The 20,899-nt window shown below is 54.1% G+C and overlaps 1 protein-coding gene and 1 long non-coding RNA gene across 4 annotated transcripts in view; both read left to right on the top strand.

The window, feature by feature from the left end:
* The first annotated feature begins 1,863 nt into the window (after positions 1-1,863).
* On the top strand, positions 1,864-2,999 carry LOC104854849. Of its 2 annotated transcripts, none has more exons than XR_004518145.1 (3): positions 1,864-2,173; positions 2,345-2,530; positions 2,844-2,999. It is a non-coding gene; the product is annotated as an uncharacterized LOC104854849 (long non-coding RNA). The 2 variants fall into 2 exon arrangements; XR_778224.2 differs by having other exon boundaries at positions 1,875-2,038.
* A 4,585-nt stretch (positions 3,000-7,584) lies between these two features.
* Positions 7,585-20,899, top strand: part of Il2rb (interleukin 2 receptor subunit beta) — an 18,115-nt gene continuing 4,800 nt past the window's right edge. The window contains exons 1-8 of one of the 2 annotated variants that reach the window (XM_010613492.2): positions 7,585-7,604; positions 7,997-8,147; positions 15,556-15,676; positions 15,902-16,016; positions 16,419-16,497; positions 18,635-18,740; positions 19,552-19,700; positions 20,491-20,656. In XM_010613492.2, coding sequence (XP_010611794.1) covers positions 15,589-15,676; positions 15,902-16,016; positions 16,419-16,497; positions 18,635-18,740; positions 19,552-19,700; positions 20,491-20,656 — 703 coding nt within the window. In that variant the 5' untranslated portion in view covers positions 7,585-7,604; positions 7,997-8,147; positions 15,556-15,588. Of the gene's footprint in view, positions 7,605-7,934; positions 8,148-15,555; positions 15,677-15,901; positions 16,017-16,418; positions 16,498-18,634; positions 18,741-19,551; positions 19,701-20,490; positions 20,657-20,899 lie in introns of those variants that run through there. The other variant, XM_010613482.3, reaches the window with a different exon arrangement.

Genomic DNA, 20,899 nt, shown 5'->3' on the forward strand with positions numbered 1-20,899 from the left:
TAAAACATTGGGGAACAGCCACTGAGAAGGAAGACTCCTGAAAGAGGCCTTTGTCAACCCCACCCTCAGCTCCACTGTCCCTCCTAAAGGCCCTTTCCTCACACAACAGCTGGCAGCCATCAGCTTAGCGGGAGACATGGGGGTGTTCTCTAGTGTGTTTAAGTTAGAATTAGATTCTCAAGGTGGCAGGGGACTGACATGTCAGGACACAAGCTGGGGAGTGGCCAGAGGATTGTTGCTCTGTACATTTTGTTGGCTCCCTGGTCCCCGGCCTGCCTTTCCTGATCTTTGCTCTTCATAGCCCCTGTTCTCTGGGGTCCCTGGTCCCACTGGTGTTGGGGTGAGGGGGGGGGTCACTGTTCCAGAGTGGGAGCTTGTGTGCTTTCTTTCTTCTTCTTTGTTTTGGTACCGGGGATTGAACTCAGGACCTTGCACTTGCAAGGCAGGCGTGATGACACTGAGCTACATCCCTGGCCCTGGGAGCTTATTTCTGACCCCATTTTCTCTCTTACCCCAACAGAGTCTGTAGGAAGTGGTCACAGCCAGGCAAAATCTTGTTAGAGGGACGCTTTTATTTTTTCCGATTCTTTAATGAAAACACAATGAAGAAAAAGCACACGTAACCAGCAGGTAGAGAGGCACTTCTCACAGATACTTTGCAAACATCACACGTCCCCTTTCTGCAGCACCACCTAGCTTATCTTCTGAGAAAGATCGCAGATCTCGGGGAAACCTGCCCAGTACCAGAACAGGCACCAAGAACCTTCTCATGCTACCTGTTTCCCACAGGAAAGGGCCACCATCTTGGGGGCTGTCCGTGTCTGTGTGCCTCCTGACTGTCCCCAGGACAGGGTTCAAGACCAGCAGTGAGGAGACCCGGGTCAAGTGTGGGCCTTGCTGATGACAACGTTGTAATGGGACAAAATGGTTTCCCTCCTTAGGGAGGGACATGGAGGTCAGCACATGGAGGAGGGCGGCCAGGGGATCCCATGGCCCTGGTGACTTAGGGACACTTCCAGGTCTCTGTGTCATCGATACAATGATCAGGAGTGGTAGAAGGGCTGGCGTTTGGGGAGTCCTTGTTTTTGTGAGTCCCCCACAAAGGACCACATACTTTTCACTCAGGATTTAGCTCTAATTGCATTTGCAGGAAGAGGGATTATTCACTACATGTATTGTTTTGAACTTTGACCTTGTCACCTTGCCACATCAGGTGGGGACCTTGGGACCCCTTCCTGTCTGTCATGGCTGCACTGAATTCCTCTGAGTGGAGGCTGTTGGATTCATCACCAGCCCAAGGACGGCCACTTGGCTGCAGTCACCGCGTCCACACTTCCCACGTGGGGTGGTTGCCTCTGTCGGGCAGATGGTAGGTGTGAAATTGCTGGGCCACACACTGGGAATGTTGCTACGCATCGTCAGATTGCCTTCCAGGGACCTGGGACCGCTTCAAGCACCCACCAGTGGGTGCTTACCCTTTAAACCTGCTCGCGTGGTAAACTTCAAATTTATTATTAATCCCAGTGCTGTTTTTAACTTGCTTTGTAGTCATGTGTTAAAATGTTCTGAGAAGCTCATCATTTGGGAATGTTGTGATTGTGCTGATGTCATAGCATAGACACAGGTGGCAGCGAGGTCACTAAGCAGTGTCATCTTATGGGACCCCTGTGGCATATGTAATGGAGATGTTGTTATGTGCTTCCCAACTCCATCCAGAATCTTCAGGGTCTCTGAGAGTCAGCCTTAGAGTCTTTCTCTTTTCCCTTTTTTCCTGCCTGTATGTCGAGTTATTTTCCAGGGTTCTGGGATAAGTCGGCACATCACTGCTGCACACAAACAAGGTCACTATGACATAGGACACAGTGGGGGCTGTGACTTTGAGCTGGCCTGGGTGGGGCGTCAGGGGAGGACTGAAGTTGGTCTGGGGCCAAGGTGGCTGGGAATAAGGTGATCAGTGTGGTCATGATTTTAGCCCTGAAAAATCCTGTGTCCTAGCCCTGGGTGGAATGGAACAGACAGTTTCCTTGGAGAGATACTGGTGAGGGACCAGAAGTGACTGTCTTTGTGGAAGGACTTGGCATGCATCAGACCTGTCTGGCCCGTGGGGGTTGGTGCTTGAGGGGCTGCTGAGGCAGGAACTCCCAGAGGATCATGGGAAAACATGGGTCTTCAGGTCTGGAGCTGAGGGCTGGTGGTGTGTGGTTTGGGGGTTGGGAGGTAGGGTGCCCCTCCTGTGGCTGGGTGTCAGCAGAACTTCCAGGAGCCAGCCACTAGACTGCTCTTTCTTGTTGTGCTCTAGCCCCCTGAAGTTCCCATCTTACTTCATGGTCTCTTTTAATTGTAGGGGGCACCTTGAAATCCTGTAGGGACTAGCCTGGGAGTCAAACACCAAATTATGTGTGGGACCAAGGCTCAAACTGGGCCACCAGCGAGGCCTGGCACCATGGGGGAAGGACTTTCTCCAGCTGAGGACTCCACTACAGGAGGCTTTTGAGAAGCAGAGAAGAAGTTGTAGACACCTGGACTTGAGGTGGGTGGCAGTGCCAGCTAGATAAGGAATGCCTTCTGGGCCGAGCAAGTCAAGTGAGACCCTGGGGAGGAGGGTGGCCTGAGAAATGCTGGTGGAGGTCTTTGTGGTGGTGGAGGCAGTAATGATGCCCCCAAATGTTCTCCTGCCATGTGCTGTATTTATAGCTATGCTCTTCTCCCAGCTTCCTTTGCAGCTAGGTTGACCACATGAGTCAGTTATAGCCAATGGAATGCTTAGGAATAGCTAGAGCAATTTGAGGGAAAGGTCCTTAATAGGCAGAGGCATGTCCTTCACTCCTTCCTTCACTTTCCAGCTGCAGGAATGAGGATGTGATGGGTGGCCCCTGAACAGCTCTCTTGGGGTCTGAGGAGGCAGGAGGAAAATACTGAGGACATTCCAGTAGCAAGACAGAGTTCTCTCAGGATCCTGACCTTGGAAAGCCACCCTGCCAGCCCCAGACTGCCTGCCTCTGGACTTCTCTTATATGGAGAGAAATAAAATCCTCTCTTATTTTAGGACTCTGTTTTTTGTCTTCTGTTCTCTTTTGACACAGGCAGCTGGATGAATCCTAACTAGGACACTGTTGTAGGGTGGAAAGGGGTGGGAACTGGTTTGGTCCTGGTCTGTGACGACAAAGTGCAGGTATGGGCCATGGGCACAGATGCAGAGGGACAGAGGCTCCAGGGAAGAGATGGAGTAAGAACCAGGGGCCACAGCATGGCTCCTGACGTCTCCTAGAAGTCAGAATTAAGAGGAATGCCAAGAACTGAAAGCCAGGACTTCAGGGGACAGGGACAGGAGTGTTAGGCACCTGCAGAGCTGAGGAGGGCCCAGCTGGCTTGGTCTCTATTGGAGGCTGCAAAGGAAAAGTCAGTCAGGAGGGGACATTGAGCCAGGTGTGGTGACACATGCCTGATCTCACTACTCAGGAGGCTGAAGCAGGAGGGTCACTACAAGTTCAAGGATAGCCTAGGCTACACAGTGAGTTCAAGGGCAGCCCGAACTACATAGTGAGACCCTGTCTCAAACAACAACAAAAAAGGAACATCGAGGCCAGAAAATTCTAGTACGCATGCGTCCAGTGGCCCTGTGAAAGCGGGGTGCAGAGGGGTGCCCTGTGCAGAGGCGAGAGAGCTGTGGGGCAGTCTGTTCATGACGGGTTCCTGTAAGGACACACTGGGGAGCGTGCAGCGGGTACAGGAGCAGTGGCTGTGTGGAGAGAGGTCTGGGCCCCGGGAAGCCTGGTGAGCTCTGTCAGGCCCCTGCTGTCAGGGGAGCTTCTGGATTCCTTGTCACGGTACCTCAGAGAGACCCCAGTATCCTCCAGGAGACCCAGGGTTCAGCCTGCCCCCCTGCATCCTGGCTGGGTGGCCTGGGAGGCTCAGCGTCCTGCCCATGAGAGGGGCCAGCAGGAGCAGACAGTTGGTGAGCAGCAGGAAGGATGAGCAGCATCGGTGGGGGAGACACTTTCACACCTGGGGACGGGACCAGCTTGCTTGTGACTTGTAGGTCAAGAGTGAGAATGTGTGTTAAGATAAAAGTGCTGTGAAGAGCGGGAAGGTGTCAACAATTTGGGGTTGGAAAGATTGTGAGACAGAAGTCGATATTCTTTTATTTCTGCCCCAAATGCCACTCAGCCACCCAACTGTATCAGACGCCCCACAGCTGCTCCTGGAGATTCTTGCTTCGGCTGCAGTAGCTTTGCCCACGGAGCCAGCCCAGATGGCTGTGCCGTGCAGCCCCTCAGGATGGTCCTGCCCCTCCTCAGTCAGGTCCGTGAGGGACCCTGCCTGGCAGTGACCAAACAAAGGGTGACCTTGTGCTTGCATAAGCCCAGCTTTCTCCTTTAGAAGTAAGCGTTCCGTACCCTTAGCAGGTTCAGTCTGTGTACTCTTCCCCCTTACGCTGCACCATGCACCTAAAAATCCTCTTCTGGGGAGCATAGTTTTGCCCATTTATGACTTCTATCTTGAGTCAAGCAGGCTGAATTGGTACATGAAGAGCTGCTAACACCAAAGGCCTCAAACTGAAAGCCACCAGCAGCCAACTGATGATTTCTGTTTGAATTGAGCAGGAACCCTCAGCTGCTTGGTGCCATCCGGGAAGCACTTGGGGGAGCCTCCCTCTGGAGGGCCCTGAAGAAGAGGGTGGACAAAGCTGACAGTTGTCAGTGGACTCAAGAACCAGCCCATGTTTGATTTCCATCCCATGTGGGGGCTGAGAGCGCACAGCAGCCAGTGGCAGTCAGTTCTGGCAGGAAGATCAGGAGCAGAGATCAGAAGGAGGCCCCAGGGGTCCTGGCTGGCGGGAGACCACACAGCTTCGACCAAGAGCGGCTGGAGAGAGCCAGCACATTTCCCTGCACCTGCATCTAGGCAGCTCCCAGACCACTGGGTCCCACCCCGCTCTTGTCTCTCTCTTCCTTACCTGGCTTTAGGACCAGGCAGACACCTGGGCTGGCTGTGCAGTCAGGGTACAGATGCTGACAGCTCAGACAAACAGCCCCACACCCCAGAGGCCCAACACAGGTGAAGCTGATCTCTCTCACGTTGCAGTCCAGGGTGGGTTGCTGGTAATGGGAAGGACTTGTGTTTCGGGGGGGATCCCCCGGTTGATTCTGGTAGGGGAGGAGAGTGGAGCGGCAGAGGAAGAGAAGTGGAAAAAGTGGGGCAGGAGACGGGAGAGGTGGGCGCGATGGATAGAGAAGTTGGAGAGGGGTGGAGAGAAGCACAGAGAAGCAGGCGGGCTAAAGGTGCAATTTCAGGGCTCAGAGTAGAACAAGCCACTGTCCTCCATGTCCTAGCCTGTGCTCGGTCCCAGCCTCACCTCTCTGCAAAGGAGGCTGGGAAACGGTGTCCGGTGTCACTCAGGAGGACCACACCTAGGAGGTAGGCACCTGTGCCCACTTCTCTCGGTGCTCCCTCTTATGTGTCCCACAGCCCCAATGCTTCCTGAAGAAGTTGTAGAGGTCTTAAGGAGGTTGCCCCTCTTCCCGCTGGGCCCAGCCCTACCTTTCCTTACCACCTGACATTGTCTGGGGTGCCCTTGGCATAGCGGGAACCTTGGTCAGGGTTGGGAACGCTGAGGGGGTTGTCCCTTCCGCCTCCATCACCCGTGCTATTCCAGAAGCCTTGTTGGGCAAGGCCACCCTGATGACCCAGGGTGGGACCCAGAGCTCAACCACCTCCCCTGTGCCTGGCCTGGACTTTGGGCATCTTGGATGCTCCGGAAGTGTTTGCTGAATGAATGAAAGCAGGATGGAGGAGGAGAAAGAGTCCTGGACTGGCTGGTTTCACCCCCTGGACGAGGCTGTGCATGTCACAAGTTGAATCTGCACCTTCTGGCATTGTCCAGGGTTGTGCATTTTCTTTTCAGTTGCTTCTAAGCCTTTTAATTGAATGCATTTATCTGGGAAAGAGGAAATAAATTTGAGTGTGCAAAAGGATCCCCAGTGCAAAGGCCCCTTCCTACCCTTCTCCTGGCCTCCTTCCTGGGGTAGCCCGAGGTCCTGGCTTCCAGAGAAGCTTTCAGAAATTTCCTCTGCTGAATAAAGGGTGGCTTCTATGCTCCTGTGGTGGTGGTTGTGTTTATTACCCTTTCCCGCAGCTGGAAAACCTTCCAACAGAGGGAAGAGGAGAGTCTCAGTGCTTCCTTTTCTTTCTTTCTTTCTTTCTTTCTTTCTTTCTTTCTTTCTTTCTTTCTTTCTTTCTTTCTTTCTTTCTTTCTTTCTTTTTTCTTTTTTTTTTTTTTTATTTTTTTTTTTTTTTTTTTTGTACCAGGGATTGAACTCAGGACCTTGTGTTTTGGGAGGCAGCAGAACCACTGAGCTACATCCCCGGCCCACAGTGTCTTTTCTGTTACGGTAACTGAACACTGCAGACTGGCAGACTGAGAACAGAAGTTTATTTTGATCATGGTTCTGGATCCTGGGAGTCCAAGAGCACAGTGCTGGACCCTGGTGACACCTTCCTGCTGCAACATCACACAGTGGGGGCCACATGGCTGACGAGACAGAGCCAGTGTGCCCGCTCGGGTCTGTCTCTCCTATTGGAGGCCCCTCTCACCACCTCACTGAGCCCTAATGGCCTCCCAAATAGTCCACCTCCAGACACTATCAGTGTGTGCATTTGGGAACGACATTTCCAACATGCAAGCTTTTGTAGGGGGGCACCGGCCTTGACTGCGGCCACGTTAGGTGTGTCGCTCACACTGAGGTGTGAGCACCTCCGGGGTGCGGCCACGTTAGGTGTGTCGCTCACACTGAGGTTCAGTCCTCTTTCTGTTCCAGGCAGGAATTGCCAGGGCTCATTTTGTGTGGCAGTTGAAGCGCAGAGGGACCAAGGTCACTCAAGGTCACCCAGCTGCTGAGCAACCTGGCCCCCAGCTCCTGGGAGCTGCCCTATGTGTCTCCTTCCGCAGTTCTCTCCTGGGGTTCCTGGGAGGGAACTGGGCTTGATTCTCTTTGAGGTTTCACTTGCTCACATCTGTGCAGATGGGAGGCTCTGTGGAACTGCCCTGCCAGCCCTGAGAGGAGGCAGAAGCTTTCCATAAAACCTGCAGGGGGCTATTGAAGTCTGGAGAGAGAGAGCGGAATGCTGGGGGCGGAAGCACTCTGTGGGCCTGTGATGCTGAGAAGAAATAGATGTGATTTTTTCTAAGGAGAATTCTATAAATACTCACATTAAAATAGAAAAGCCATGAGCTGAACCTCCTTATATCCCCCAAAGAGGAAAAGAGACAGGCACAGTGGTACACATCGGTGATCCCAGCACTCTGGGAGTCTGAGGCAGGAGGATCACAAGTTCAAGCCCAGCCTTGACAATTTAACGACTTAGTGGGACCCTGTCTCAAAATAAAATGTAAAGAAGACTGGAGAGGTAGATCAGTTCAATGGCCCCGAGCTCAGTCCTCACTACCACAAAACAAAACACAGGAAAAGGATTAGGAACCATGACTTGACAGAAAGAGAAAGAGATCTTCCTAGAGAAAGAGAAAGAGATCAGAAACAACCAATAAGCGGCCACAAGTTGCTCACGGAGCCCTCACTGGCAGTGGCCTCCGAACGGCAAACTGAGTAAGGGGTTTACTGACTGAACAGGGGCATTTTAGAAGGATGGCCGTGCGATAGGCTGGGCTGAGGTGGGGCACACTTGGGACGCTTGGAGGGATGTATTTGTGTGAGGCCTGGCGGGGTTTTGGTTGATTGTGTGACCGGATGTCAGGCAGGTTGGTGACCTGTGTGACATGGGGACGGGGGTGGGGGGCAGAGGGTCAGCCCCCTGGGCTCTGACATGCAGCCTGCCCCTGCGTGTGTGTGTGTGTGTGTGTGTGTGTGAGGGTGTGTGTGAGGGTGTGCACAGCAACGCAGCCCAGTGAGCGGCAGCCCCCACGTGGGAGGAAGATCTTATCGCCGAGGTGCTCGAGGAGTTTCGGGCTTTCTCACCATCCCCACTCTGCACCTCCCAGTGGCCCCGGCCCCTCCATGCTCTGCACAGGAAGTGGGCCGGCCCGCGGTCGTCTCTCCACTACCTGAGCTGTCGGAGCCCGAGATGGCCGAGGCCCCAGCAGCAGGGAGGACCCCAGGGAGCACACTGCCACAGCCTCATGTCTCAGCCAGGTGAGGTCCCCGCCCTGCCCTGACCTGCCCGGCCCTCTGGGGATAATGGTTAAGGGAAGACCTCTGCTCCGACTCGGTCCCCTCAGGGGTTCTGCCTGAGGTCTGATTCCCAACCTCTTCCTAGAATCCCCGAGGGGCATGGGATGGGGCCACCCTCCTTCCCAGCCCACCCTGGGGGACTCTGGGAACTGCTCTGCAGTGGGCCCTGTGCGCAGTACCCACAAAGCAGGCTTGGAGAAGGAGCCCGGAGGCTGGATGGGTGTGAGAGGGCTCAGGAGGTAGGGTGAGTGAGATGGGCCCCCTTCCGATTTCCATGGAGAGGGGCCGAGGGGGGCACCCTGTGCACAGTGCTCCCCAGGAGGCTTGTGGGTGAGGGAGGAGAGAGCGGTCCCCCTGCAGCCAGGCCGTGAAGTTGGGTGCTGGGAGGCCTCTCTCTGCTGCCCCAGGCTCCGGCTGGGATTAGTCCCTTGCTTGGCTCTGTGACCAGGGCAGTAGCAGGTCTGAGGGCTGAGAGCCTGAGCCCTCACCTTGAGCTATATTTGTAGCACCTTGGAGTGGCATGGGTGGGGGAGGGCTAGCCTTGTCCCCAGGGTCCCCACTGTGCCTCCCATAGCCAGGATCCCACACTGCTGAGAGATATGGCTGGAGTTCAGCAGCAAGAGGCCATGCTCTGTGTGTGTGTGTGTGTATGTGTGGAGGGCTGGTCAGAGATGACAAATGGGGATGGTTCTCCAAGTCAGAGGCAGATGAGACAGATGAGGCATAACCCCAGTTACTGAGCTCCTGCTTTACCATCCTGGCCCAGCCCACCATGCACCCCACAGGCCAGTGGGGCTTCAGGCTACCCCTGGGCAAGAGGCTGACCCATGCCTCAGTCTCCTCATCTGGACAGAGGAGTAGCACGATAACCAGCTCCCGGGGGTACTGGGAGGATTACATGCTGTGACATCTCCCGAGTGCCGGGTCTGGGCCCTGCCAGAGAAGAGAGCAGGTGCCAGTCATCCGGGCACTGCTTGTCTTCCCGACCGTTGTCGGCAGCTTGCTGGAAATCAGATGACAGTGTCTGAGCAGCTCTGAGCTCCAGCTCTGACGCTAACGACAAGGGGGTGACAAGCCCCACCTCGAAGCCTATGCTGGGGACGCAATGAGTCAGTGGCTGTGAGTGGGCTTGTGGTTGTGCCACACCGGCTGGTGCGCATGTGTGGAGGCGACACTGGGGGCCGAGTGCTGCAGGCTCAGAGGTTCCGGTCTCTACTTGCTGTCACCTGAGGCTGGCATCTCCTATAGTGACTTTGGACAGGTTTCCGAGCCTCCCTGAGAATGAGGATGCAGCCTCCGTGGCTGCCAGGAGCCTCTTAGTCGGACCCTTGTGATACCTGTGCCCTCCCCTCAACTTGCTTTTGTCCTCTGGGTACGCAATCTCTGAATCCCTCTGGTGGGGTGGCAGGGACAGACTCCACCATGGTGTCTGCCTGCTATGCTCCTCTTTGCTGGGGCCTGTGGTTTGACCCTGACCTTCCTGTGATCTTGCCCCCTCTCCACCCTCTGCTCCCCTGGGTTAAGTCCCAGGTCCCTCTAAGCCCAAAGTCAGCCTATGGCTGTGCCTGACCCGAGTGACCCTTTTCTAAGGATGTGCAGTGCCCAGCCTCAGAACAAAGCTGGTAAGATTGTCCCTGTGAGGGGCTTGTAGGAAGTGGCATGTTTTTTAGACTCCATACTCTTTGGGGTCCCAACCTGGTACTGTATTGGGGATCCAAAGACAGAGCCAAATGGCCTCTGCTCAAGAAAACTTATCCTTTTGTGGGTACAGGTGGCTGGGCAGAGGGCTGGTTGCTTTGAACCTGGGGCCAGTGTCTGGGAGAGGACAGGATAAGTGGGACCCCAGGAGTGGAGGCCTTGGGGAGGAGCCCTGGCTGTGATGCCACTCAGTGTGTGTGACCCTGGGCAGGTTAATGACCTGGAGCCCACTCTCCTGTTTGTGCTGTGGAGCTGATATACTAGTGAGAATCACTTTGTGATGCACTTGTCCAGGGCCTGGCACAGGACTGGCCTTGGCACCCAAGGTGACATTGTCACAGCTCCCTGTGTCACAGTGGAGGGGGTTTCTGCAGTGGGGAGAGCTCCTGTCTGGGCTTTCCATTGGACTCTGCCTTTTATTAGCCATGTGACCTTGGGCAGAGTGCTTCACCGCTGTACCTCACTTTCCTTGTTTCAGCTTCGTGGAGAGTCTAGAGTAGGTGCACAGTAAGCACTTGCAGGATGATTTTGGAGTGGTGAATGGGGCAGTGGGGTGCAGCCACTGCAGTGGCAAAGTACTGCCCTGTCTGCAGTACTGGAGACCTCTGACCACATTCATCCACCACCCATCCATCCACCCACCCACCCATAAGAATAAGAATAGGAAAGGAAGAAGTTAAATCATCCTTATTTGCAGATGACATGATACTCTACATACAAGTAAACTCTGCCAAGACTTCTAAGTTTGATAACTAAAATCAGTGGCATGGCTGGATACAAAGTCAATACTAAAAAACCAATAGCCTTCCTGTCTACGAATAACAAACTCACTGAGAGAGAAATGAGAGAAACCATTCTTTTCACAATAGCATCCAAAAAAAAAACAAAAACCCTAGGAATCAATCTAATGAACTAAGTAAAAGACTTCTACATTGAAAGTTACAGTACTCTGAAAAAGGAGATCAAAGAAGATATCATAAAATGGAAAGGCATCCTTTGTTCTTGGATAAGAAGAACCAATATAGTGAAAATGGCCATACTGCCAAAATTTTTATACACATTTAATACAATCCCAATCAAAATTCTAATAGCCTACCTTGAGAATTAGAAAAAATAATCCTAAAATTCATTTGGAACCTAGAATAGCAAAGGAATTTCTAGGCAACAAAGATAAGGCAGGAGATATCACAATTCCTGACTTTAAATTATACTACAAAGCTGTGTGATAAAAACAGCATGGTACTGGCAAAAGAACAGACCTGAACATCAATGGAACAGACTAGAAGATGTAGAAGCAACCCCAGACAAACTCAGTCACCTAATCTCTGACAAAGGAGCCAAACACCTTCACTGAAAGAAAGACAGTCTCTTTAATAAATAGTGCTGGAAAAAATGGCTTTCCACACACTAAAGATTAAAACTAGACCCATATATTTCACCATGCACTGATCTAAAATTGAAATTGATCAAAGATCAAAATATTAAAATGGAAACACTAAATCCTCGGGAAGAAAGAACAGGTAGAACATAGAAGCAGGCAAGGACTTCATGAACAAAATCCAGACCACATGGGAAATACTACAAAGAATCAGCAATTGGGACCTCATCTTATTAAAAAGCTTTTGCGCAGAAAAAGAAACCATCAACAGAGCGAAGAAGCAACATGCAAGGTGAAAAAAAAAATTTTACCAGCTATTCATCAGATAAAGGACTATTACCTAGAATATATAAAGAACTTAGCCAGACATGATGGTGCACGCCTGTAATCTCAGCACTCGGGAGGCTGAGGCAGGAGGATTGCTGTGAGTTCGAGACCAGCCTGGGCTACATAGTGAGTTCCAGGTCGGTCTCAACTACATAGTGAGACCCTGTCTCAAAAAACAAACAAACAAAAAATAGAATATATAAAGAATGCAAAAACATCAGACGCTCTAAATTTAAAGGCACAATCCAAAAATGAGCATCTGAAATGAGAAGACACATCTCTGATGAGGAATTAGAAACAGCAAATAAATATATGAAAAAATGTTCAACATCACTGGTCACTGGAGAGATGCAAACGAAAACAACACAGAGATTCTCCCTCATCCTAGAAAGAATGGCTGCTATCAAGATATCAACCAACAACAAATGCTGGAGGGGCTGTGGGGAAAAAGAAACCCTTCTCCACTGTTGGTGGGAGTGTAGACTGGTACAACCTCTGTTGAAATCAGTGAACTAAAACTAGGGATTTCTCAGAGAGATTTCTCAGAGAACTAAAACTAGAGGTTCCATTTGACCCAGCTATCCCTCTTGTTACTGCCTTCCCGAAATAATTAAAAGCATCCTATCTCAGTGATATATGTACACCCATGTTTATTGCGGTGCAGTTTGTAATAGCTAAATGTTGGAAACAGCCCAAATGTCTATCAACTAATGAGTGGATAAAGAAGATGTGGTTTTCTTTACAATGGAGTACTACTCTCCCATAAAGAAAGATGAGCTTCGGATATTTACAGCTAAATGGATGGACCTTGGGACCATACTCTGAAGTGAAATAAATCAGACACACATGTTTAAATACTACATTGTTTCTCTGGTGTGAGAAAGTGAAAGTGGAAATAAGGACTGAAATGAATGATAAATATTGGGAAATGGGAAGAAAGTGTTCAAATGGGAAGGGAAACAAGGGAGGAGGGAGAGAGAAAGGAAGGGATGTGAAAAAAAGTGAGACTGGAAAAATGGAAACAAAACTTTTGTACATAGGGGAGAGGAGGGGGCTTGAATGGAGGAGGGAATGGGATAAAATGAAATTCAATTAAAAATAAAATGCCCTTGAAGGGGATTTGGCTCAGTGCTTCTGCCGCCTGCCTTGGGAGCACAAGGGCCTGAGTTAGATTCCTGGCACCACACACACACACACACACACACACACACACACACACACACACACACACACACAATTTAGAAAAATAAAATACCCTTGAAGAACAGCAGGACCTAGAGGGCGTGTGGGAGAGTGACCCACCCAGGAAGCTCATTTAGAGGCTTAGTCCAGACTTGCTGGCTTGTGCAGGCAGGGAGATGTAATGCATATATGTGTGTGTGTGTGTGTGTGTGTGTGTGTGTGTGTGTGTGCGTGCGCATGTATGGGCACCTATTGCAATGAAGGCCAAGCTGAAGGGCAGGCATTTGGGCTGTGGTTGTGGCCGGGGCATTGCTGGTTTCTGGGCAGGGAGGCTGCTGGCTGGAGAGGAGCTTTGGGAAATGAAGCCAAAGGCCATTGTGAGGTCCGGGCTGGAAGGACACTGTGAAGCCCGGGAGGGTGGGGAGGATGAGGCCGGAGGGCTGTCCCTGGGCTACGCCGCCTGTGGGGCTTCCTGCCAGGCTGTGTGTGGGGAGAAGGACTGGGAAAGCACTGGGCCAACAGACCTGAAAGTCAAGGGAAGGAGTGGGCTGGGCTCCATGAGCTGGGCCCTGGCCCTGGGGTGGTGAGGCTGGAACCAGTAGGAGGCTGGGAGGTGAGGAGGGAGAGAAGGCTCCCTGGGGAGAGGTCATCACCCAGCAAAGGGGGCCTGGGAGGATGAGGGACATAGGGGGGTGAGGGGCAGTCCTCAGCACCTCAGCCCTTAGCCCCTGTCTCCTCTCCCTGCTGCCCCCTTTACTTGCTCCAACCCAGTCTCCTTCATGTCCCTTTATCTCCCCAGTGACCTTGTGCTCATGTTTCTCATTCCCTGCAACTGGGACCCTGCAGGGCATGCGTGGCAACAGTCACATCTCTCTGATGTCTCTGTGGCTACAGGTCATGTCCTGAGCTTTCCCTGGGTGGAGTTCTCATCACATGGCTGGACTGTCCCTGAGAGAGACAGGTCACCCCACCCAGGTTGTAGGACAGCGTGGTCGCTGAGGTGGGAAGGTGGCTGTTGGGTTCTGGCAGTGGGGCTGCGGCAGCAGACCTTCCAGTGTGCAGATCTGGGAAGATAGGGACGGGGGTCCTTGCCTGGGCTGATGCTCACAAAAGCACCAGCTGGGACCAGGTGTGGTGGTGCACCCCTGTAATCCCAGCACTCTGGGAGGCTGAGGTAGAAGGATCACAAATTTGACTCCAGACTGGGCAACTTAGTGACTTAGAGACCCTGTTTCCAAAAGAAAAAATTTTAATAGGCTGAGCATGTAGCTTAATGTGAAGGGGTGGGGGAAAGACTGGCTGGCCAGCGTTTCCCGGATATGCAAGGGCACCTCATGAGCCTTATGCTCTCCTTCCCCGGAGAGGGTCTGGGGCGTTCCCCAGCCACCTGCAGGAGCTTTCAGGCAAGCCGGGGAGCAGAAGTGTGGACAGATCCCCCTCTGAGCCTCAGTTTCCCCCTCTGCAAAGTGAGCAGGACAGAAGTGCCACCCCCCTAATGCGTGGTGTGGGTTGAATGAATCTGCAGAGGCGCTGCATTTAAACTGCATCTGCGAGGAGCCAGGCGTATGATCATGATGTTGTCGTTTACTTTTGCAGAGCTAAACAGCTCGGTGTCTCTCTTTGCCTAATGCACTTTCAGCGCTTATCGAGCTGGATTTTAGGTGCTGCATTACACGCACCCTGTTTGTGGAGAAGAGGGGTCTGTGTTCCCTGAGAACCTCCAGTCTGAAGTGCTGCGAGGCTTCGACCCCTCCTTTCCCCCAGCTGGGCGGCTTGGCCCTTGCCAAGGAGGGGACCCCATCACAGGCTCCTGCTGCAAGGCCAGGGCTGATGTGGGGAGGGATTCTAGGGAGCTGCCCAGACCTGTCCTCCGAGCCCAGATGCACAGACCGTGCTTTCCCCTCACACAGTGGGACTTGGGAAGGACAGAGACCTTCAGAGACGCCCTCTTCTGCTCCTGGAGCCCCCATCAGGGTCACCTTGGTCCCAAGGCTCCCCCAGATGGCTCGGCAGCTTCTCTTGCTGCCTTCACTTGGATTCGTCAACTCCTTTGACACGGGCAAAAGGTAGCGGCAGGGGACAGCGGGGAAGCTCTGGACCCCCGTGGAGTGGCTGGCGCTCAGTTGTGGCTCCTGTGTTTGTTCCTTTGACAATCTGCTTTCCCCTTTGCAGCTGCCTCCTGTGTGCCAGGCCTTGGTTTAGGACTGGGCACCCAGATCTCTGTCCTCCTGAGGTTTTCATGATCCCCATGTGCATCTGTGTGTGTGTGTGTGTGTGTGTAAAGCGAGAAAACGAATAAATACAATGAAGGTTTCCTCCTATTTGCTGCTTCAATTTCCCTGGTTTCAGTCGCCTGGGATCAACTATGGTCACAAAATATTCAGTGGAAAATTCCAGAAACAAACAGTTCATGTGTTTTGAATTCTGCGCCAGTCTGAGCAGCTCCATCCACCTCACGCTGCCTTGTGCCATCCTGTGGGTCCCCAATCATCGTCTGGGCGTGCGCGCTGCCTGCCCTGTGGCCACTCAGCGGCCCTCCGGGTTATCAAACTGACTGCGAGCGAGCACAGCGCTTGCGCCAAGTCGCCCTGACACGGGGCAGCGCCGGGTCCCAGTGTCACCTCTCCGTCCCGTCTCACGGGACACTGAGCAGAGGAGTGCAGGAAAGACAGCAGCAAGTGTGGGCAGAGCGACCCGCAAGCGCTGGCCCTGGGCTGGGCAGAGAGGCGGGGTGGGGCTCGGTGGGGCCAAGGCAGCCGCTCACCCTGCTCTCTCCTCCTCCAGGCCTTCTTCCACCAGCTTCAGTCTGTGCCTGTGATGGCGGCCCCAGCTCTGCCCTGGTGCCTGGTCCTCCTCTCCCTCCTCCAGCTCCTGACGACCCCCCCAGTGTCTGCAGAGGTGACCGGTGAGGACCCTGGCTTCGGGCAGCTGTGGTTTCCCTAGCAGAGGGGCTGGGCCTGCTGGTGCCCCTCCAGACCCCTGCTTCTTGGCAGAAGGTCCAGGAATGGCAGACGCAGGAGGCAGGGGTGGGGGCGAGTGTGTGGCGCAGGGCACCAAGAGCAGGGTGGTGTTTTTGCCTGGAGGCCACAGGCGCCCAGAGGCCAGCCTCTCATGCCCGTCCTGCCCACAGACACTTCCCCGCTTGAGTGCTTCTACAACTCCCGAGCCAACATCTCCTGCCTGTGGCACCAGGAGCAGGGTATGCAGAACACCTCCTGCTACATCCTCGCCAAGTCAGACAGCCGGTGAGTGTAGCCCTGAGAACCACAGGACTTTGGGGCTGTGTGGTCTCAGGGCCACCAGATCATAATATCAGACTCTGTGGCGTCTGTGCTCACCAACTGTGGGTTTCCAGGACTCCCATATTCTCCGAGCTGGGGGAGTTGGGACCAGGCATTGGCTAAGAGAATTGCTAAGAGCTGGGGAAGGTCGTCTGGGGACTTGGGGCTGTGAACCTGCTATGCCACCCTGACTCCCCTCAGAGGTGGGGATGGAGTGGCATGACGGGTAATTTTTGAGTAATGTGGGATTTTTGAGAGAGCCCTCAGACAGTTGTGGAAACAGGGCCTTGTGTGTGCTGACGTCCCGGGGGAGGGGCCGAAGAGCCCCCCCGCCTTCTTTCTAAGAAGACCGTTTAACTCTGACAGGTCCTGGAACAACACCTGCAAGATGTTCCCAGTGAGCCAGACGTCCTGCGCCTGTAATCTGGTCCTCGGACCCCCGACTGTGAGTCTCTGCGCTAGGGCAAAGTTGGGGGCAGGCTTCCCTTCTGCTCCAGGCTGTGGCCCTAGGGTGGGGGGTCCCAGGGGAGGAGCCAGTGGCTTGGAAGTGGGGCCCAGGGTGAGGGTGTGAGGATGCTGTCCTGCTGCCCTGTCCTGCGCTCCCTCCTGGGCACTGGTGGGCACCGGTAGGCACTGGGGATGCCCAGAATACATTTTCTGGCTGCTGTCAGGTGTTATGAATTAGGGAGGGTGGCTGGGGTGACAAGGAGCGGTGGGAACCAGATGCTATGTCCCCCCTCTACTCAGAGCTCAGCAGGTGGCCTGGCTCCACCAACTCCTAGCTGTGTGGCCTCAGGCAAGTCCTGAAGGCTCTCTGTGCTTCAGTCTCATGGGCAGGATGGGAGCAGCAATAGTGCTTACCTCAGAGGGCACTGAGGGAACCGAATGGGATAATCTGAAGAGCTTAGGCAAGTGCCCTGCGCAGAGCAAGTGCTTGAGGGAGGGAGTGCATTTCTGGCACCGTGTTTGTGACAGTGGTTATGCTATTATTACCTGGGGAAGCCTGGTCCCCATAACTGCTATAAGAAGGTCAGGGTGGGGTCCTAGGGTGCAGGACTGACCGGCTGATGGGGCGCTGATGATCAGGGCCACCATTTGCTCAGAGAGGTCAGCAGACTGGATCTGGAGGCTTGGACCCAAAACCACCACCCCAAGCTGGGCTGAGCAGGGACCCAGAGCTTCCTCCTGGGGCCGCACCGTGGGGTCTGCTGGGCGGCGAAGACGGCTGTGGTCACTCTGTGGGCTGAGGACGCAGAGGGCCTATGTGTGGCCTGGGCGCCCTGCTGACCAGCCGAGCAGTCTGGGGCAGAGTCCCTCGAGGGCCTCAGCCTCCTCACCACCTTGTGCGGTACCCTGGTGATAGCTGCAAGGGACAAGAGGAGGTCAAAAAATGTGGTTCACGTTTTCATTTAAAAACTTGCTACAGTGAAAGACACGCTGATGGGAATCTCCCTCAGAAGGCTCCCTCTCCCTTCGAGCGTACTTGCCCCATCATTCTTGTGCCTGTCTGAAGCAGTTCTGGAGGGAGGCCCTCGGTCATGAGTGTCTTTCCATGGGTCCCTCTGTGTCCTGAATTGATTCGAAATGTTAATAGCAATTTCTGTCAAGTAAAAACGTGACGGTGTGTCCTCGTGTACCAAGTTCACCAAATCTGGCAGCTCTTCCTTAAAATCAAGATGACCATGAGAGGTCAAAGTTTTGTTTTGGTTCAGTATATCAAGGCAGCCAGGGCAGTGCAACTAACGACACCCAGGAAAGACTTCCAGAGCCGCTTCGGAAAGTGGTAACAACACTAGGACGACTGTGTTCAAGGGCAGTATTTTGAAGGAAATTGATGACAGTGTATTTTTTCACTGTATTTTTTTGTTTGTTTTTTTGAGACAGGGTCTCACTATGTAGTTGAGTCTGACCTGGAACTCACTATGTAGCCCAGGCTGGTGTCAAACTCACAGCGATCCTCCTGCCTCAGCCTCCCGAGTGCTGGGATTACAGACGTGTGCCTCGCTGTAGTAATTTTCTAAACACACATCGTATTAAAAAAAAAAAATCATGCCTTGTAAGTAGCTCAGTTGTCTGAGCAGCAGCTATCCAGGAGGTACTGGATACCTGGCAGTTTCCCACCGGAAAAATTGAGGGTAGGGAGAGACTGGGGAGAGGATCCATTTGCATTTGAAGCCATTAAACAGGTACAAGTTCCACCTTGTTTAGGAGCTATCTCGAGGCTCACCGCTTGCACATTTCTTGTGATGGGGAGCTCCCTCCTTCTCAGGTTAAATCAGGGGTCAGTAAACTATCACAGTCTATGAGGCAAATCTGGCCCGCTGGCTATGTTTGTAAATAAAGTTTTATTGAAATGCGGCTCTGCCATTCATCCACATGCCACCTGTGGCTGCTGCACGTTACAATGGCTGAGTTGAGTAGTTAGTGATAGATACTATGTGGCTTGGCTTCAAACCCAAAACGTTGGCCTGTTATGGAAAATGTTGCTGTCCCTGCTCCTCTCCTGCTTGTGTCCCCACAACCTTGTGCCCCCATTCTGAGCCCTGCTGCTGGCAGCTCCATCCGGGCCCCTCTCCTTGCAGTCTCAGGTGCTGACCTCGGCGGATATCATTACCGCGCGTGTCATGTGCTGGAAAGGCGGACAGTGGCGAACGGTGCTGACCAAGAACTTCAAGCCCTTTGACTACCGTGAGTGATGAACCGAGCGGCTCCTCCTTCCTGTCTTGGCCTCCTGCATCCTCCCTGCCCTCAAACTAAGGCCACTCCTGTCATCTGTGCCTCTGCATGTCTGGTCCCACTCCCGGAAGGTCCTTCCACTGGGGAGATTCCTGCTTATCCTTCTGGGCACTGAGAACAGTCCTCTTCCCCAGAAGGCCTTCCCAGGCTCCCCCAGCTGCTCATACCTCCTCTTGCAGAGTGTGTGTGCCTGACATTAGCTCTGTCTCCTTCCTGGGCTGTGAGCTCTCTCAGTGCAGAGTCTCCGCTGCCCCGTGCCTCCTTTCTGAACACCCAGCACTGGGCCTGCTTGGGGAAGGTTGTTGAATGTCTATCTTCCCATTCCCCTTGACCTTGGGGGCCATGGCTGGGAAAGAGGTGCGGTAAAAGATGAGATCGATGCCCTGATCCCGTGTGATCTGTCTGAGCCTTGGTTTTCTCACCTGCAAAATAACCAGGATCCCGGGGCCATTAAGGGGTCTTTGAGCCAAGACAAAAGAAACTGCTCGACAAGTAAACTTTCACTTATCCCTGTGTGTGAGTCTTTCAATTAGAGTCTTAGGTCACGGTAGCACAGTCCCTGTCCTCCCAGAGCTCCCAGGAGGGCAGGGCAGGCAGAGCCAGAACTAGATATGGAGAGAAAACTAAAGCGGGCCCCAGGGGTGGGTTTGGGGACCAGGGCAGGCTTCTCCAAACGGTGGAGGGCCCGAGGACCCGGGGACAGGGGACAGTGGGTACCAAGGGAGCACTCAGCTCGCTGTCCCCTCCTCTCTCCCGACTGCAGTTCGCCCAGTGGCCCCCAGCTCCCTCCAGGTCACTTACATGGACACCAACAGATGCAACGTCACCTGGCGCCTCACCCAGATCTCCCACTACATTGACTCCTGCTTGGAGTTTGAGGCCCGGACACGGCTGCCAGGCCACAGCTGGGAGGTGAGGCATGGCTCGGCCCGTCCCTGTTCCTACTTGGTGCATGGCCACATCTCAGCAAGGTGCCTGCGACCAGGCAGTGGGTGGCGGAGCCACCCTGGCCTCTCTTGCTGTCCTGCCTGGTGCTACCCTCACAGCCTGGGGACCCAGCTGATGGCCAATTCCAGGCTGAGCCCAGGGCCAGACTCCCAAAGACAAGAGGCAGCAGTGGCCTCCACCTGTCCACACTTCCAACCTAGCCCCCCATGGGTTCCTGGTGAAAGGTGGCCTCTTCGTTCACTTGATTATTCCTCCATTCGCTGGTCACCCATGCACACCTACTCATTGAGCACCTACTATGTGCTGGGCAGGAGGAGGAAGTAGAAAGTGATGCTGGCAAGGAGGGCCTTACGTGGGCATGGGGAAGGAAGGACCCATAGACAGGGAAGCAGGGCTGTGCCAGGTACAGTGAAGATAGCTCCACAGGATACAGGATACAGTGGCTGGAGCAGTGGCTTAGCTGTGGGCAGAAGAGAGAAGGAGCCACTGGGCCGTGGGAGAATCCTCTTCCTGGTGCCCAATGAAGTGGAGACCCCTGCGGGAGCGGACCCAGGGCCAGACAGCTGGTCAACCTGCAGAGGGCTCTGCTTAGCTGTGGGGCTCAGCAAGGGGGCGGGGCTGGGAAGGGGCTGGGATGGGGCTGGGGCCAGTCCAGCAGTGGGGAGGTCAGGGAAGGAGTGTGGGAGAGGAGAGGCTGTATGGGAGGTGGTGGGCAGGGGGACCTCTAGGTGTGACTACCCTGTCCCTGTCCCAGGAGGCCAACCTGTTGAGTCTGAAGCAGAGGCAGCTCTGGATCTTCCTGGAGAACCTGGTGCCTGATACCCAGTATGAGCTGCAGGTGCGGACGCGGGCCCAGCGAGGCCTGCACACCGCGTGGAGCCCCTGGAGCCGGGCCCTGGCCTTTAGGACCAGGCCTGCAGGTACCGTGGCTCGGGAGAGGAGCAGCTGGGGGTTCAGAGTTTCATGAACCCCACCCTACCACAACCCAGTGAGGGACAGGACCCCGGGTGGGTCCCAGTCAGGTCTGTCACATGTGGGGCCCTCCCTGTGGTGCTCAGAGCCAAAGGTTCATGCAGAGCCCGGGTTCTCCTGGGATTTCAGCTTCGGCCCCTCCCCCGTACCCCTTTCCTCTGCCTCCTCTCCCCCCCCCCCCCATCCCCCCA

Source organism: Fukomys damarensis, unplaced genomic scaffold (genome assembly GCF_012274545.1).
Source record: "Fukomys damarensis isolate Sample0158 unplaced genomic scaffold, DMR_v1.0_HiC HiC_scaffold_19, whole genome shotgun sequence".
Classification (NCBI taxonomy): Eukaryota; Metazoa; Chordata; class Mammalia; order Rodentia; family Bathyergidae; genus Fukomys; species Fukomys damarensis.